The following is a 20,234-nucleotide window of genomic DNA, read 5'->3' on the forward strand; positions in this document are numbered from 1 at the left end:
GGTGAACACTCCTGATAGCCACCATATCCCAATATCAGTTCTTCCCTAAACCCAGCAATCTCTCTTTGCTTTTTGGTTAGAAAGGATGTTAAACAACGTTACCTGTAGCAGGAAATCAAACACAGCAAGTCTGCCCCACTCGGAGTGTCGGACCCCCACACAAGGCGGAGAGGGCTGGGGGTCGCCTGTGACGTTGCACCTCCTCTTGAGCAGCTCCTGGTACTGCAGCCATGTGAGGGGGAAGGAGTTCTGATCATTGTTCACGTCGGTCAAGTGCTGAATGGTCGGGTCCCACCACACTACTGGCCTTGCTGGCCCCCTCGTGAACTTGTAGGGCAGAATTTCGCTGTGAAAGTTCCGCATGACGCTGGGCAGACTCCTGTTCAGACCCAAAACCCTGTCCAGGTGAAAAGCAAAAACTTCAAACCAGTCTTCAGGGCGCTTGATTAGGCCACACAGGCCTCGGGCACAGTTACTGTCAACATGTTCTGGTGACTTGGACAACTCCTTCCCAAAACCCACTTTAAGTAACTGTCCATGGGCGGGCACTCTAGCTTTCCCAACAACGTCGGCGGTGGCCAGTAGTTTCATTTTCTTGACGTCATCTAGACTGAGCCAAGGTGGAGGCTCTTTGCCAATCCTAATGCTCTCCCTGGGATCCATCTTGGACAGATCCTCTCTGGTCTCCTTGCACCTCAAAGATAGCCGTAGCTTTGGTTTCTCCATACGATACGCGCCGCCCCCATAGGGGGCATTGGATTCATTTTTTGAGGGATTAGAATCCCATTTGGCCCTGTCTTGACTAACACCCTGATCTCCTGCAAGACTTCTCAGAAGACGTATCTTCGTGACCTCTCCACTAGTTGTGAATCTTTGATCTTTTGCCACTTTCTGGCTAAGCAGAGGGTCATCCCGCACTTTTGATAAAGACAGCTGGTGGACCGGACCTTTATGAGGCTTTCGGGGCTTAACCTGCTTTTTAAGGTCTCTACTGGACTTCTCTGCGTTGCTACCAGGGGTATCCTTGGGAGTTTTCCTCTGGCCGCCCTTTATTTTGGGTTGAAAGTTCTCATCTGAGATTCGTCTGGCGGCTTCATCCAACTTCACGGCTTTGAAATGTCGGTGGTCAAACTTCTGAAGCCGACTCTGGACCCTCTTCTTCACGCTTCCCCTTAGCCATGGTTGATCTCCATGGGGTTCCAAGTTCAAGACGGTATATTGTTCTGGTGGAAGGGAAGGGAAGTTGCCAATCGTGATTAAGGCCAGGGTTAGAAGGAAAATGACAGTCACAGTGGACTTCCTCCTGCAACGCATCTTCAGCCAAAGCCGTGAGGCCTAAAAAGGGAGGAAAAAAAAAAATGACAAAGACTAAGAAACCGCAACAGACAATACGTCATCAAGCTAAAGGAAGAAGACTTTGGTTCTGATAAAATTAGGAGGCACCTGGGAGCTCATTGGGAAAACTAGTCGTCTACATAGTCCTTCCACCTTCCATAACTTGCTTTATCTTCCTTATTGCCCTCCTTTTCTACAAGTATCGCGACCCACCAAGACTTCCAGGCAATCAGGATCTGCAGTTGTTGCACCCCCCTCCTTCCTCAGCTAATTAACTTAAGTCATGAATTTGTATATTTCATCAAACCCGGATTCCTATCACCGCATCGTACTGGGGAGCATCCAACAGTACAGCCAAACAAGACGGGCCAGCTCAGAAAACTTACACGCACGCATGATGGCTGCCACACATTCTCAGCTTTCTTTTGATGCGTCCTCCTAGCACGTGGTCAGAAATTAGCACAACGCGTGCGTGAGTTGCGGTACCGGCAAAAATATGGGTGGCGTGTGTGTTCAAGTTTTAGTACGTGACGTCAGCGTTGTTTACTATCGACATGTGACAGCAGGCCGCGCCGCGGCTCCAACAGGATTCAACCTGATTGCTTCGATGTTTGATGAATGGTGCAAGGAGGTGAAGCAAATCATCAAACTTAAATGCTGACTTTTCCCAATATTGTGCAGCCTTACTGCGCTCTTATAGGGCGGAGGGCAGAACATTGTGGGGACGGGCAGGTGGCCCCGCCTCCTGGGGAACCACCCACAAAACACAAGGAACTGAACACAATAGACATTGAGACAGAGACACTAAATAATCCTGACTAGTAACAGAGACTGTGCACAAAATCAACATTAAAGCAGCATTTGTACCCCCAGCTTGTGACCCTGGCTGAAACAGAACAGTGGCTTCCTGCTGAATTGTGGGAAACACTGCCTGGGTAACAAGTGACGCGGTATCCACAAATACGAGTGGTGCCCTTTTGAACATACAGAATGGCGTTAAACACCCAAATTAAAAAATAGAGAACGTTCGAATAAGGCCTACAGGTAAAAACAAACTGCTGGAAATGATACTCTGAAGACCCCTAAATATAGTCAATGCGCCAATTTGTGGCTGTGCGAGTTGACTCGTACTTAGGGGTGAGGTTCATGACAAAAATAAGAAGGTAATAATAATGTTCTAGAAATTGATAAAAACAGCCGCAGTAATAAAATCCATTATTATTATTATTTCACGGGATCTCATACATTTTCCGACTTTTGGAGGGCACACAAAGGTTCGTTTTCATTGCATTTTTATGCATTTGGCCCACATTGCCTTTTTGAATTTGTTAACCGCAAACCAACAGCTATTGCAAACTGCCCCTCTTGGTTAAACGAGGACAACTGGGGGGGGTCTCCCTTGCTGAAACAAGCTCGCTTAGAAATAGCGAAACATATTGTGCAGCACTGCTGATTGCCGAGGCAACCCACCGCGAGATTGAGAAACACTGGCTTAGACCAATAACTGCAACAAGCAACCCAGTGGTTGAGAAACACAGCTTTAGGTGACCCACTCACGATTCAATGATGGCGACCCACCAGTGGTTAAAAATGCTGGCTTGAACCACTCATGGACCAAATGACCACAACCTGTGATTGAGAAACCCTGACTTAGGCGACCCACTCTTGAACCAATGATGGCACCCTATGAGCTAAAGGGAACATCAACCACTGGTTACAAAACAATAGCTTAGGCGACCCACTCATGGACCAATGGCCACAACTCACGACCCACCGGAGGTGCCACCCACTAGTTAAGAAAATCTGGCTTAGGCGACCTATTCATGAACCAATGACCACAACCCAGTGGTTGAGAAATACTACCTTAAGGTGACCCACTGGCAACCCACTCTTGAAACAATGATGGCACCCTATGACCTAAAGGTAACATCAACTACTGGTTACAGAACAATAGCTTAGGCGACCCACTCATGGATCAATGGCCACCACTCGTGCCCCACAGTGGTTGAGAAACACTGGCTTAACCGGCCCACTCACAAACAAATGACCACATCTAGCTACCCACCAGAGGTGCAACCCAGTGGTGAAGAAAAGCTGACTTAGGCAAACCACTTATGAACCAATGACCGCAACCTGCAACCTGGTGGTTGAGAAGCACAGGCTTAGGCGACCCACTTGCAGTTCAATGATGGCCACCAACCAGTGGTGTATCCTAGTGGTTTGGAAATGCTGGCTTAAAAAGAATCACTCACAAACTAAAGACCACAACCCACTGTAGGCACGACCCAGAAGATAAGAAACACTGGCTTAGGTGACCCACTCACCATTCAGAGATGGCAATCCGGCGATGCGACCCTAGTGAGAGTTGAGAAACGCTATCTTACATGGTTCCAAGTGTGTGACAACTAAGACCTGAAGACTGGATTGTAAAACTCCATACTGGAAGTTGAGGTACGCCAGCTGGTGTCCCACAGAGCCTCAATTGCAATGGCCTGCACACTTTGGGACCGACATACAGCCAAAATGGCCGGTCCCACGTGGTGTTGTAAGGCTAATCCTAATAAGACTAATGCAGTCCATTAAACTGGCATTTTATATTTGTAATTCATTTGGACCACTCGGCAGACCTCCACACAAACGCCAAATGAAATCCCCTGAGATACTCTTATATAAAAAAAAAAGAAAACTTCCAAGGGGGCTCAAAATGTTTTACTGGCACTGGAATGACATTCTTTTATTCCCCCCCCCCCCCCAAAGTGCCTTTAACAACATTCTGTCTCATCGACTTTGCATCTTAATGCCCCCCCACCGTCTCCTGACCACCAGACAGCAGTGTGTGAGGCTGAGGGACTGCGGGTGTTGGAGCACCTAGTGTTGTGATGTGAAATTACAAGTTGATAAATATTTTGTATGTCTATCTGTAACTTAGAGAAAGCAATGTAATATTAGTCAGTCAGTCAGTCAGTCAGTCATTGCCCAACCCGCTATATCCTAACACAGGGTCATGGGGGTCTGCTGAAGCCAATCCCAGCCAACACAGCGCAAAGGCAGAAACAAATCCCGGGCAGGGCGCCAGCCCACTGCAGGACACACACCCCCCAAGCCCACAATTTAGGATCGCCAATGCACCTAACCTGCATGTCTTTGGACTGTGGGAGGAAACCCACACAAACACGGGGAGAACATGCAAACCACATGCAGGGAGGACCCAGGAAGCGAACCCGGGTCTCTTTACTGCGAGGCAGCAGCGCTACCACTGCGCCACCGTGCTTGCCCTCGCAATGTGTTACATTATTGATACCAGCAGCAATGGTTTAAGAACCCCTTCCCACCCTTTTAGTGAGTCTCTTTGTAATTTTATGACAGGGTTGGGGTGAAGCGCCTCAAACAAGTTTAGTTAAAGTCTCTCAGTCAACCTCCTCAGGAAAGCCAGGCTGCCTAACTTGCAAACTTTACCTTAACACATGGATTGGAGGGCAGGTGTGAAGATGTTCTGTCCCCCCCCCCCCCCCCACATTGGTCTGAAGTATGGCCGTTTGGAATTGGCTTGTGTCAGAAGCCTTTAAGTACCACGATGCCCTATTGGCTGTAGAGTTTGAACAGAGAATCTATAAATTTGCTTGCTTTACCTCACCCTCTCTCTCTTACCAAACTGATGAAGGAGCGTATCACACACCATGAACTGAAAAGGACAACACAATGAAGAGCACAATTTGGCAGCCATATTGAGACAGGCATGCGGCCTGTTCTGCAGACAGCTGACTAAAAGTGAGGACTTAACTAGAGACATTTAAAGTAACTAACAAGACTGTGTGCCACCTGAAACTACACATCAGCATTTATCAGGTTGTATGGTTGCCAGTATTCAAATGTACTTTGCGTATTGTTATTTATGAATATTATCAATAATACATTATTTAAATTGTAACTTAACTCCTGCTTGTCTTTATCCATCCATCCACCCACCCATTCATCCATCCATCCATTATCCAACCCGCTATATCCTAACTACAGGGTCACGGGGGTCTGCTGGAGCCAATCCCAGTGCATAAACAGTGGTCAGTCTGTGAGATTTGAGGCATTATGACAAAGGCTACATTCAAAGTTGAGTAATATAATACAGGTGCTGGTCATAAAATTAGAATATCATGACAAAGTTGATTTATTTCAGTAATTCCATTCAAAAAGTGAAACTTGTATATTAGATTCATTCATTACACACAGGCTGATGTATTTCAAATGTTTATTTCTTTTAATGTTGATGATTATAACTGACAACTAATGAAAGTCCCAAATTCAGTATCTCAGAAAATTAGAATATTGTGAAAAGGTTCAATATTGAAGACACCTGGTGCCGCACTCTAATCAGCTAATTAACTCAAAAGCCTTTAAATGGTCTCTCAGTCGAGTTCTGTAGGCTACACAATCATGGGGAAGACTGCTGACTTGACGGTTGTCCAAAAGACGACCATTGACACCTTGCACAAGGAGGGCAAGACACAACAGGTCATTGCTAAAGAGGCTGGCTGTTCACAGAGCTCTGTGTCCAAGCACATTAATAGAGAGGCGAAGGGAAGGACAAGATGTGGTAGAAAAAAGTGGACAAGCAATAGGGATAACCGCACCCTGGAGAGGATTGTGAAACAAAACCCATTGAAAAATGTGGGGGAGATTCACAAAGAGTGGACTGCAGCTGGAGTCAGTGCTTCAAGAACCACCACACACAGACGTATGCAAGACATGGGTTTCAGCTGTCGCATTCCTTGTGTCAAGCCACTCTTGAACAAGAGACAGCGTCAGAAGCGTCTCGCCTTTGGACTGCTGCTGAGTGGTCCAAAGTTATGTTTTCTGATGAAAGTAAATTTTGCATTTCCTTTGGAAATCAAGGTCCCAGAGTCTGGAGGAAGAGAGGAGAGGCACAGAATCCACGTTGCGTGAGGTCCAGTGTAAAGTTTCCACAGTCAGTGATGGTTTGGGGTGCCATGTCATCTGCTGGTGTTGGTCCATTGTGTTTTCTGAGGTCCAAGGTCAACGCAGCCGTCTACCAGGAAGTTTTAGAGCCCTTCATACTTCTTGCTGCTGACGAACTTTATGGAGATGCAGATTTCATTTTCCAACAGGACCTGGCACCTGCACACAGTGCCAAAGCTACCAGTACCTGGTTTAAGGACCATGGTATCCCTGTTCTTGATTGGCCAGCAAACTCGCCTGACCTTAACCCCATAGAAAGTCTATGGGGTATTGTGAAGAGGAAGATGCAATACGCCAGACCCAAAAATTCAGAAGAGCTGAAGGCCACTATCAGAGCAACATGGGCTCTCATAACACCTGAGCAGTGCCACAGACTGATCGACTCCATGCCACGCCGCATTGCTGCAGTAATCCAGGCCAAAGGAGCCCCAACTAAATATTGAGTGCTGTACATGCTCATACTTTTCATGTGCATACCTTTGAGTTGGCCAACATTTCTAAAAATCCTTTTTTTGCATTGGTCTTAATTGATATTCTAATTTTCTGAGATACTGAATTTGAGACTTATATTAGTTGTCAGTTATAATCATCAACATTAAAAGAAATAAACATTTGAAATACATCAGTCTGTGTGTAATGAATGAATCTAATATACAAGTTTCACTTTTTGAATGGAATTACTGAAATAAATCAACTTTGTCATGATATTCTAATTTTATGACCAGCACCTGTATATGTTAAATGTAATATCGCCGAAAGGGTCAGGGGTGGTTTTATTGTTTTCATTCAGTTAATTTTATTTCATTATGTTCTTAATTGTTTGCCTTTCCCAGTGTGCTTTATTGGTCTCAGTTGTGAGTGTGTGTGGGTCGATCCAAGGCTGGGGATGTTCCTGGGATCTCCTCTATTAAAATAAATAAATCATCACCTTTGACGGTGTGAATCTTAGTGGTCCCTGACCGCTACAACTAAACATCCTGTGAGTTCGTGGGATCCCCTCGAGGTTGCTGTATGTCATGGCTGGCCTGTCCACTGGAACTGTGAGTGCTGTGCAGAGTGGAGGCAGAACCTCTGTGTTTTTCTCAGTTGATTCTGGATGTCCGTCAGTGGTGTGTTCTGCTCCTACTCTGTTCAGAGCTTGTATGGACTGGGTGTTGGGGTCCAGCGGCTGTGGGGCATCTGTTGGTGAAGAGAGATTCACTCATCTTGACTTCAGTGATCTTCGTGGAGTCAATGCAGGCTCTGATCGGGGCACTCGAGAGACTGAGTGAGGAGTCTGAGTGTCTGGGCTTACGAGTGTCCTGATAAAAACCCAAAGATCCAGGCCTTTAATGACCTCTTGGGCGCGTCCATCAGTGGTGTGTCTGTCTGCGGAGAGAGTGTCGACCTCATCGAGAAGTTTACTTACCTCTGCAGTGACATTCATGGCTCTGGTGACTCTTCCTATGAAGTCAGTAGACGGAGTGGGAGAGCATGCTGGGGTCATGAGTTCGCTGGAAAGGGGTGTGTGGCCCACCTGATATCTGCAAAAGGACGAAGGTCCAAGTCTTTAGAGTCCTGGTGCTTCCTGTCTTGCTATATGGCTGTGAGACATGGATGCTATCCAGTGGCCCGAGATGAAGACTGGACTCCTTCATTTGTTTCTCTCCGGAAAATCCTTGGGTACTGTTGGTTTGACTTTGTGTTGCTCATGGAGTCCCGAATGAGGCACATGACCTGCATTGTGAGGGAGCGTCAGTTACAGCACTACGGCCATGTGGAGCGTTCCCCCCCCCCCCCAAGGGTGATCCGGCTCATAAGATCCTCATTGTTGGGGACCTGAGTGGCTGGACAAAGCCAAGGGGTTGCCCACGTACAGTGGTGTGAAAAACTATTTGCCCCCTTCCTGATTTCTTATTCTTTTGCATGTTTGTCACACAAAATGTTTCTGATCATCAAACACATTTAAACCATTAGTCAAATATAACACAAGTAAACACAAAATGCAGTTTGTAAATGGTGGTTTTTATTATTTAGGGAGAAAAAAAAAATCCAAACCTACATGGCCCTGTGTGAAAAAGTAATTGCCCCCTGAACCTAATAACTGGTTGGGCCACCCTTAGCAGCAATAACTGCAATCAAGCGTTTGCGATAATTTGCAATGAGTCTTTTACAGCGCTCTGGAGGAATTTTGGCCCACTCATCTTTGCAAAATTGTTGTAATTCAGCTTTATTTGAGGGATTTCTAGCATGAACCGCCTTTTTAAGGTCATGCCATAGCATCTCAATTGGATTCAGGTCAGGACTCCAAAGTCTTCATTTTGTTTTTCTTCAGCCATTCAGAGGTGGATTTGCTGGTGTGTTTTGGGTCATTGTCCTGTTGCAGCACCCAAGATCGCTTCAGCTTGAGTTGACGAACAGATGGCCGGACATTCTCCTTCAGGATTTTTTGGTAGACAGTAGAATTCATGGTTCCATCTATCACAGCAAGCCTTCCAGGTCCTGAAGCAGCAAAACAACCCCAGACCATCACACTACCACCACCATATTTTACTGTTGGTATGATGTTCTTTTTCTGAAATGCTGTGTTCCTTTTACGCCAGATGTAACGGGACATTTGCCTTCCAAAAAGTTCAACTTTTGACTCATCAGTCCACAAGGTATTTTCCCAAAAGTCTTGGCAATCATTGAGATGTTTCTTAGCAAAATTGAGACGAGCCCTAATGTTCTTTTTGCTTAACAGTGGTTTGCGTCTTGGAAATCTGCCATGCAGGCCGTTTTTGCCCAGTCTCTTTCTTATGGTGGAGTCGTGAACACTGACCTTAATTGAGGCAAGTGAGGCCTGCAGTTCTTTAGACGTTGTCCTGGGGTCTTTTGTGACCTCTCGGATGAGTCGTCTCTGCGCTCTTGGGGTAATTTTGGTCGGCCGGCCACTCCTGGGAAGGTTCACCACTGTTCCATGTTTTTGCCATTTGTGGATAATGGCTCTCACTGTGGTTCGCTGGAGTCCCAAAGCTTTAGAAATGGCTTTATAACCTTTACCAGACTGATAGATCTCAATTACTTCTGTTCTCATTTGTTCCTGAATTTCTTTGGATCTTGGCATGATGTCTAGCTTTTGAGGTGCTTTTGGTCTACTCCTCTGTGTCAGGCAGCTCCTATTTAAGTGATTTCTTGATTGAAACAGGTGTGGCAGTAATCAGGCCTGGGGGTGGCTACGGAAATTGAACTCAGGTGTGATACACCACAGTTAGGTTATTTTTTAACAAGGGGGCAATTACTTTTTCACACAGGGCCATGTAGGTTTGGATTTTTTTTCTCCCTAAATAATAAAAACCATCATTTAAAAACTGCATTTTGTGTTTACTTGTGTTATATTTGACTAATGCTTAAATGTGTTTGATGATCAGAAACATTTTGTGTGACAAACATGCAAAAGAATAAGAAATCAGGAAGGGGGCAAATAGTTTTTCACACCACTGTAACACCTGGCTGTGGCAGATAGTGGGTCATTTCTGGATGATGGGACTGGACTTTGGGTCTGTCTGGGGGGTTGCCAACTGGGATCCTGAGTTGTTTCGTCGTGTAGTGGGTACAGTGGCAGACTGTACCAGTGCCTGCTCCCCAATTTGGCTTGACTTGAATTCTTCTCGTCTCCCTTACTGTTCACCGTCTACACAACGGACTTCCAGCACAACACCAGCACCCTGCCATCTACAGAAACCCTCAGAGGACTGGTCCATCAAAGGCCACTTTAATAATGGAGGTGTGTCAGAGGACAGGGAGGTCTCTGTGTTGTGGTGCAGGGACAACAAGCTGAAGATCAACATCAGCAACACAAAGGAGCTGCTGGAGGACTTCTGAAGTATCAAGGAGCCTCTGAGACCAGTCAACCATTCAGAGGGAGGAGGTGGAAGTGGTGCAGAGCTACAAGTACCTGGGGGTCCATTTGAAAAACAAGAAGGGTCACAGCAGATTGGACATTCTAAGGAGACTTTAGATGTGTGCAGCAAGCTGCTGGAAATGTCCTACCAGCCCATAGTAGCCAGTGCGGTGGTCTCCTGTGGAAAACAAACCTGAGCTCAAAAGAAGCACAACACCTGAACAAACGTATCAGGAGAGCCTGCGCCATCACAGGGCCAACCCTGGAAGCTGTTGTGGGAAACAGGAAGGGGGCAAAACAGGATGCCATCATGAAAAATGCCCTCCAGGGGGCGCTCTCTCTCTCTCTCTCTCAGAGCACTTTTAGCCACTGGCTCATTCCACCACCCTGTGCTAAGAAGCATCTCAGGGGTCTTTTCTGCCCACTGCTATCAGGCAATTACTCAAAAATTTCTGCACAATACACATTTCTTTATTTATTTAAATTATCGATTGATTAATTTGCTGCATTATTTGTTGTACAAGTCTGTATTCTTGCTTTTTATGTTTCGGCTGCTGTACGCATCAAAATGTCCCCCTGGGATCAATAAAGTTTATCTAATCAACTATTTTATCAAAATCGTGATAGATAGATAGATAGATAGATAGATAGATAGATAGATAGATAGATAGATAGATAGATAGATAGATACTTTATTAATCCCAAGGGGAAATTCACATTGATGACCATAAAGGCAAATCTGAAAGAAAACCGAAGCTTCTTAACATAATTTAGTTTTAATTTCAAGTCTTTTTTTTAGTTTTGGAAAAACTCCGTAATGTCCTTTACTTATTTATCTATATTTTCTCGGGGTTTTGAAATAAAGAATAAAGCCGTCCAAGCCGCCTGGTGCTCTTTGAACACGCGGCCCCCTCTTATGCGCACCATTGATGAATCTGGAGTGTTGGTGATATTTCTGAAGGTGAGTGGCCAGGGGTCAGGATGTTCAATGGGGGGATTGAAGCGAGATCACGCGATAGAGTCTAACACAAGTGTGAAACCTGAAGACCGCCTGCAGAATCGTCACACCCAGGGAGCAAAGTGTTTACCGAAGGAGCTGAAGCCTTTTGTCACAAGCTGCGTCTCCGATGCTGAAGAGGCCAGCTTGAAGGAAGGACAAGGGGGAGCTGAACTGGTCAAGCTACGTGCTCCTGCAAAACACTAGGTGGGAGCAACCTTCAAATCAGGTACACCAATGGACACCCGCAGGGCATGCTGTGTAGAGAAGCCCTGTTGGGGTCCCTGGGTACCTCTAGGGGGTGCTGCTAGGAGCTGTGCTCTGTGGTTTTTAGGATTTCCGACTAACCCAGAAGTACAGTGCATCCGGAAAGTATTCACAGCGCATCACTTTTTCCACATTTTGTTATGTTACAGCCTCATTCCAAAATGGATTAAATTCATTTTTTTTCCTCAGAATTCTACACACAACACCCCATAATGACAACATGAAAAAAGTTTACTTGAGGTTTTTGCAAATTTATTAAAAATAAAAAAACTGAGAAATCCCATGTCCATGTGTGTTTTGTGGACCTGAGCAGATGAACATTCCTCAAACATTCACCTTTCTTTATTTTTAGATGATCGACAATGCTGGTCAAGTTTTGGTTCGTTTTATCTCTCGTTATTGTTTGGCTTCCAATTAAGGAAAAAGCAGCAATTAAGGGATCGGAGTCTCCAAGAGCAAGTCAAACAAAAATTAATTCAAAATACGTTAATTAGCAGCAAAAACAGGTCATTAATTAAGAAAAGGGTTAGAATGAAAACCTGAAGGCACTGGGGCCCCTCCAGGACAGGACTTGGGGACCCCTGCAATAGCACAATATGGAGACACAGGGTCCTTACTCCCAAAGTCCAGACGCCTTCACTTCTTCCCACATTTTGTTACGTTGCCGCTTTGCTCATCACTTGTGCAGCACCAGTCCAGTGCCGAGTGGTCCTTGTTTTTCAACAGAGACAAATCAGGGTTGAGGGAAAGCTGCTGGAAGGAGCAACGTACGGTGAAATGCAAAAATGAAAACCCACTCCAGAGCACTCGGGACCTCAGACTGGGCCAAAGGTTCACCTTCATAAAGGACGACAGAGGGGTGGGCTGAGGGATCCCTCTGGGAATGAATGTCCTTGAGTGGACCAGCAAAAGCCCACACTGCACCTGAACCCAATTGAACACCTCTGGAGAGACCTGAAAAAAGGCGTCCACCGAGGGTCTCTGTTCACCGAGGGTCTCCACCCCATACCAAAACACCTCCAACCCACAAAACAAAAGAGCTAGAAAGGAGCAAATCCACAAAGCCAGGAGGGTGAAGCTTGTCAGGTCAAACCCAAGAAGACTCCAGACTGGAATGGCAGCCAAAGGGGCTTCAATGAAGGGTCTAAAAAAAACGTGTGTCAGTGGGTACTTTGTTTTTTTTTTTTTTTAAATAAAATTTGCAAACATTCCATTTTTCACTTTATCATTCCGGGGTGCCGAGAGGCGATTGATAAGGGGGGTTTGGGATGAATTTGAGTACAAGGCTGCAACACAACAAAATGTGAAAAACGTGAAGGGGTCTGAGGAGCGTCTGAAGACACGGTATATCATCGAGATGTTTCGTGAACATTGGGACGTGTGTCACACCCCGGAGTCAACTAACTTTTTAGCGAATTGTGTGGTTTACAATTAATCACAAATGAACCCAAAATGCTGCTCTCTTATATCAAACACTTGCAATTCATTCACTGCTACTAAATGACTTCCTCTTTGTGTTGCTACTTCTCTGTCATTCCAACAGGTGGCGCATCTCAACCAGTTGCAGTAACGAGTTTCATTACTAAATATTTTTGATGCACCATCTGTTGGAATGACAAATATAATGCATTTTAACATTACATATTACAAAATAACATTCCAATAGACGGTGCATTACAAACATTAATGCTTAGGTCTACTGTACGCTAATTATTCAGATTTCACACCATATTAGAGGAGTAGCACAGCTAGTAAAAATATGGTGTCCTCCATAATGTTTGGGACAAACACACATCTTTCCTTGATCAAATTTCCAGTTTCAAATTACAGAACAAACAATTCAGACGTGATCAATCGCAAATGAACCCAAAATGCTGCCATCTTAAAAGTAAACATCTGCCATTCGTTCATTCATTACTACTAAAGGACTGCCTCTCTGTGTGAACGTCCGGTTGCAATTTCTCTGTCATTCCAACAGATGGCACATCACAAACAATTGTAGCAATGAGTTTCATTACTACAAATGTTTTTGATGCACCATCTGTTGGAATGACAAGCGTAATGCATTTAAATACTACATGTATTACAAAATATATTCCAATAGATGGTGCACTACAAACATTAATGCTTAGGTCTGCTGTACATTCATTATTTAGATTTCACACCATTTTAGATGATTAGCACAGCTAATAAAAGATATGGTGTCCTCCATAACATTTGGGACGAAGACACATCTTTCCTTGATTTCCCCAATTCAGACGTGATCAATCGCAAATGAACCCAAAATGCTGCCATCTTAAATTAAACATCTGCCATTCGTTCATTCATTCATTGCTACCAAATGACTTCCTCTCTGTGTGAACGTCCGGTTGCTTATTTCTCTGTCATTCCAACAGATGGCACATCACAAACAATTTTAGCAATGAGTTTCGTTACTACAAATGTTTTTGATGCACCGTCTGTTGGATTGACACCGGTAATGCATGTTAATACTACATGTGTTACACAATAGATCTCTCCCATCTTAAATATAAATCTGCCATTAATTCATTCATTGCTACTAAATGACTTCCTCTCTGTTTTTATGTCTAGTTGCTACTTCTCTGTCATTCCAACATATGGCTCATCTCAAAGAGTTGTAGTAACGAGTTTCATTACTACAAATGTTTTTGATGCACCATCTGTTGGAATGACAAGTAGAATGCATTTTAATACTACATGTATTACAAAATAGATCCCTGCTACCTTAAATCAAAAATCTGCCATTAATTTGTTAATTGCTACTAAATGACTTCTTCCTTCACATTTTCTTTATAGTTTTCACTGTTCTCGCGAACATTGACAGGAGCTACAACTGATGACTCAAATAAATACTTTTTTGCACGATGGTATCCTAGCCATGAAGCTGACAACTAGCAGCCCACCATAATGGTGTCCTGTGCGGCACACACTACATTTAAAAATGGGTGTAAGCTCAGGGACGTACCTGCAATTTGCTCTTTAGTTGCAAGACGACTAACTTTGGAAATGCATTTTAAAAATCAGGACAGGTTTCACAGGCACTAGAAAGTTCAAAAAGCCGCAGTCCTCCAGGACGCCTCACTGTCTTGTCCCTGATCTGCATGCACTGTACATCAAAGATGGCTCCTCTGGGGAATATTTGTAGAGAAGCTACATGGTAAGAGGTGCTTGAAAGCACTTCACTATTTCACATTTTATTATGTATCATTTAAAAGTCACCCCCCTTCAAATCAAGCAACACCCAATACCCCAGAATGACAAAACAAACACAGGATTTTTTTTCCCCCCAAATATATCTACATGCGTACATCCTCCTTAATAGGAAAGTCTGGAGCCCCAAGTAGGTGGAGCCGACCTAACGGACCCTCTGTTGCATTACTCGACCCCAAACTTAACCATCATGTAACCAGGAGGAGCCCTGCAGGTCTGTAGCTAGACTCAATTGATGCCCACTTGGAACTCCAGGCTGCAGAGATATGCTCTTGTAATAAAAGGACAAGTGTCTTATGTGTTTGTGTGTCCGTCCGGTTGCTATTTCCGTCATTCCAACAGATGGTGAAGTTTCAGTCTTACAAATATTTGCGATGCACCATCTGTTGGAATGAAAAATGCAATGATTTTATTACCACGTATTACAAAATGCATTCTTACAGACGGCTCACTACAAATGTTAATGCTTAGGTCTACTGTACATTAATTACTTGGATTCCAAACCATCTTTGAAGAGTAGCAGAGCCAATACAAATATGATTTCAGTAAATAAACAAAAAAGTAAATTAGTCAGTCATTTCTAATCCGCTATGTCCTGAACAGGGCGTTGGGTTTGCTAGAACCCGTCCCAGCTAGCATAGGGCACAAAGAAGCAACAAAGCCAGCATAGGGCACCAGACCATCACAGGGTGAACACACACCCACACACACACCCCAAAGACACACCAGGGACAATTTAAGATCACCATTTCATCTAAGCTGCATGTCTTTAGGAGGAAACCAGAGCACCTGGATGAAACCCACACAGACATGGTGAGAACATGCAAACTCCACACAGGGAGGACCAAAGAATTAAACGGATACATGAAAATTCAATTAATTATTAAAATATACTTTCTATCTGGGTGCCTTTTAGCCAGTGTTATCAGACCACCCAAATCTCTCTGCCACCACAAACCCAAATAAGACTCCTCGTTTTTTTTTGCCACATCAGGTCCTCAGGCACTAAAAATGGCTACAGTGCACATCCCTCTTCATTACCCTCTCTTTGGATCTAGGAAACGTAAAAAACAAATCTTGTGTATAATTAGGGGGAAAAGAAACTGAACACCAGTGTTACGAGTATTTTGGTATTTGATTTTCCTTTTGTGTTAAGGCTTTGGCTTTCTGCTGGAAAGATCGTTTTTTCCTTACCTTACCCACGCCTGCCCTTCTTGCTCACACGCTGCCCGCTCTCCCTTCTACTCGGTTCATTTTGCAGTCAAAACGTTTCAGACTTTGAGCACAATGCAGCAGATCATACACTGGCAGTACAATCCAGTACTCTCGCCCTTCGGTATCCATGGGGGATTGATGCCAGGACCCCCGGCGGATGCTCAACTCCCGTATAGGAAATGATGTTGTATTTGCATATAACTTTCACACATCCTCCTGTATACTTTAAGTCGTCTCTTAGATTACTTACCATATCAGCAGCACCACTAACACCTCCACAAATTGCGGCCACTTTCCGTTTTATTGTGCGCATGCTCGATTCGTTCTTATTGACCTTGTGGCCCACTTTGTCAAGAGACAAATGATCTAACATTTGAATGATCTCCTCGAAAGACGGCACCTTATGCTACCAAGCCCCATTTCTACTCGGGCACAGGCAGCTGAAGACACCGTCACGCACAGAGGATGTACACCCTGGTCTGTTTATTGTTCAAGCGTTCAGGGCGTGACACCACGCGGGCTGGGGAATTACCCGCCTTTTACCCCCTTTCACATATCGATCTTGCAGATATTTCCATTTCTGCCTGCACAAACTTCCATCTCCGCCCAGGGTCTGGTCGATTTCTCACCAGGAATCTGTGGACATCTGGTAATTGCTGTGTGCTGTTAATGTTGGATTGTGTCAGTGCAGACAGCGACACTTCACACAACTGTTGCTCCAGGTTTCCTGTCTAGAGCATGTACAGATGACATGCAAGCGGTCACAAAATTCTGGAGTACCGCGGTCGATCTGATGACTAAATTTACGTCACACACACCCTAGCAGACTGTTGCGACAACACGGACGTGTCAGGTATAAATGGGCCTTTAACCTCTGAGCTCGCACCACCCATTGCTACTGTCAATTGGGTCATTAAACAAGGTCCTCAAGCTGGCCATGCCACAGTTGCTCAGGGCCTCTGGTGGTGCACCAAGAAGATAATCAAACTTGACAATAGGGGAGGAGGGAAAAGAAGTGTAAACAGTGGGAGGATCATTAATGAGCTTTGAGGGGCAAGAGTGGAGGGTCAGCATGTCTGCCCGACCCGGTCTCCCCCCTGAACCGGCATCCCTACACATTACTTTATTTGCGTTGGCACAGAGAAAATTCCATTTTTGGAACTTTCTGGATTTTTTTTTTCCTCCTTCGGTGGATGCAGAACCCACAGGGTTCGAATGTACACGATGACCGACTTCTGCAAAGTTTGGTATTCTTAGGCAGAAAGATCTTCTTAAGAGATGCGTTTTATCATCTGAGGAGGAGAGCAGCAACCGCCATCTTCACCCCACCTGTCTGTGTGTTTGATTGCTGGCACAATAACCGTAATGGACTTTCCTCCTCCTCCTCCTTCTTTGTCATCTTCTTCCTCTTCCCCACCTCATTAACTTCACCTTTCAAATCTCAAAAACAAGGAAGTAAAAGTCACAGGAACCTTGCTTAGCCCAGCTTAGCTAACGACAGACATTCATCTCCACTTCTTGGGTAGAAACTACAGAAAACGTGAAGTGGTTAAACGATACAGATGGCGCACAGATGGTGGCAGCACGCACACTTAAAACACAAATCGGTATAAAAGCCATGAAGTAATACAAAACAAAAACACGGCAGTACCTGTGAACCCACCAAAGCACACCCGGTAAACCTCCATTTTTTTAATTCAGTCAAATCGCTGTACTTATTTGAATCTCCCATTGTAGGTTTTATTGTCGCAGCGACTTCCAAGAGTTAAAATTGAGTTTAAAATTCCAACATATGGAGAACATAACATTTTTAAGTGAACCTTCACCAAGATTATATAATAGAAAACAGACTTGAAAAACATTGCGGAATGTGGTGGAGGAGGAACAAGATGTCAAGCAAGAAGCAGGTGAGCCTCACAAAAATAAAAAAAAAAATAAGAATGCCAGCCTAAGGTAGAGGAGAAGAAATTGTAATTAGCAGTCACAGCCAGGACTGCATGATGGCAGTGGGACAACAAGACGAGTCAGCAGCCACACCATCTGCACTTCAGAAGTGGTCATCCACCTGAAGCGAAGCCTGTTTAGGCCCGGCCAGGACTTCGTGGTAGCGCTGCTGCCTCGTATTAAGTACATCATGGGCTCACATCCCAGGTCCTCCATGCATGGAGAAGCTTTGAGTAGAGAGAAAACCGCTATATGAATGTAAAGAATTATATTTATGAGAGAAAAGCGCTATATGAATGTAAAGAAATGTAAAGAATTAATTTACCTTTATTATTATTACTAGGATGGGAGACCAACCAGGAAAAGGCAGAGTTGCTGCTAGAAGAGGTGTCAGTGAGGCCAGCAGAGGGCGCTTACCCTGTGGTCTGTATGTAGATCATAATACCCCAGTGCAGTGACAATGACACTGTGCTGTATTAACTGGTCCTATTCTGTGGATGGGACATCTCTGTGGTCGTTAAAATTCCCTGGGCATCCTTCAAAAAGAGAATGGTGTAGCAGCACTACTTTAATGGACTACAACTCCTAGCAGCCCCAGCAATATTACACTATTGGGTAGATTCAGAAGGCACGGAGGTTTCTGGGAAGAAGGATAATTAAGCAGCCTTTTTAAAAAGAAAATAAAGAGATGCAGAGGGAATTATGATCAACTGTATTTGTTTCGTCACACACACATACACACACTATTGGATTACAACCAGCATCCATACCAGCTGCACTTCAGAAGAGGTCATCCACCCACCTACAGCTAACCCTGTTCAGGCCTGGCCAGTACTTTGATGGGAGACCAACCAGGAAAAGGTTGAGTTGCTGCTAGAAGAGATGTTGGTGAGGCCAGCAGGGGGCGCTTACTCTGTGGTCTGAATGTGGATCATAATACCCCAGTGCAGTGACAGGGACACTGTGCTGTACTAACTGGTCCCATTCTGTGGATGGGACGTCTCTGTGGTTATAAAAATTATCTGGGCATCCTTCAAAAAAGGAAGGGTATAGCAGTGCTACTTTAACTACAACTCCCAGCAGCCCCAGCAATATTACGCAATTGGGTAGATTCAGAAGGCACAGAGGTTGCTGGGAAGAAGGATAAATAAAAAAGGAGACAAAACACACCAAGGGAATTATGATTAACTGTCTGTATTTGTTTCTACGCACCACACACACTATTGGATTACAACCAGCAGCCATACCAATATTTAAAAACTAATAAACAAAATACTAGATTAATAATGGTTTTACTTCAACCTGAGCAGCCCCCATAATATTTAGAGCACTCTGAGTAGTGAGAAAAGTGCTATATAAATGTAAAGAATTATTATTTCAGCCATATTGCTGTCCAGCGCGGTTAAACGATACAGAGAATTGTGGTATGTGGGACCCATTTTTGCTCCAGTTCTCCTCAAACTAGAATGACCTTGTTATCTACCTTATTATGCCACGAAAGTCCTCGTGTGCTCTGTGAGCCATTACGAGATGGTGCCGTCACGACAAAATAAAAACATGAAACTTGGACACCGTTGTGCTGTGCAAAACCTGCAAATTTTGGTATGTATTTTCGTGATATTTTGCTCAAGACAAAACAACAGATGAACTTAAATACAGGACACTTGCATGGGCAGTTTAACATCAAGGCCATCTGGGCCACACTTCTTAGATTACGGAGACTTGTCCGAGGGAGGCAGGGCCACCTTTAGAGATCACTTTGCACGCGTCTCTCACCTGGTAGAGTCCATCGCTCTTGATCTACAGTATAGCCATTGGTGACTCTCGGATGTGGAATCTGGAGGACCATCCACATGAATGTTCCAGAAAGAATTCTGATCTGTAACAAGTTCTATAAATAGCAAATAAATATGGACTGGCACTGTTGTGGTGTGCAAAAAACTGCACATTTTGTCTCAGTTTCCATTATATTTTGCTCAGGCCAAACAAGATGAACTTAAATGCAGGACACTTGCATGGGCCATTTAACATCAGGGCATTCGGTCTGCCTGAAGTGTACCAGTATCAATCACAGTACCATCTGTTGGAACGAGGCAGGAATTCAGGAGACGCCTCAAGCTGTAGTGAAGATTTTATCACCTGTGGGCACCAGGACTTGGGTTTACAGCTTGAGATAGGAAGGCTCTTAAAACATCAAAAACTATATTGCTTGGGAAACGGACTACTCGAAGAGGTTAAAGAGTTTGAGTAAATTCATCCATCATATTGACAGCCAGACAAGCGGAACGTCTAACAATCACGTGTTTGCAAAACCCCCGCATAGAATTTTAAAATAAAACACACCTCATCTGAAGAGCAATGTTAGAAGAGGAGGAGGAAACAGCAACGTCGGAAGAGGGTGCCAGCCACGTG

The 20,234-nt window shown here is 44.5% G+C and overlaps 1 protein-coding gene across 2 annotated transcripts in view; it reads right to left on the reverse strand.

Moving 5' to 3' along the window:
• Window positions 1-20,234, reverse strand: part of gask1a (golgi associated kinase 1A) — a 99,180-nt gene that overhangs the window by 50,886 nt on the left and 28,060 nt on the right. For both annotated transcript variants that reach the window (XM_051935651.1, XM_051935650.1), the window contains exon 2: window positions 103-1,335. In XM_051935651.1, the coding sequence (XP_051791611.1) occupies window positions 103-1,314 (1,212 nt within the window). In that variant the 5' untranslated portion in view covers window positions 1,315-1,335. The remainder of the gene's footprint in view (window positions 1-102; window positions 1,336-20,234) is intronic.

Source organism: Erpetoichthys calabaricus, chromosome 13 (assembly GCF_900747795.2).
Source record: "Erpetoichthys calabaricus chromosome 13, fErpCal1.3, whole genome shotgun sequence".
Lineage (NCBI taxonomy): Eukaryota > Metazoa > Chordata > Cladistia > Polypteriformes > Polypteridae > Erpetoichthys > Erpetoichthys calabaricus.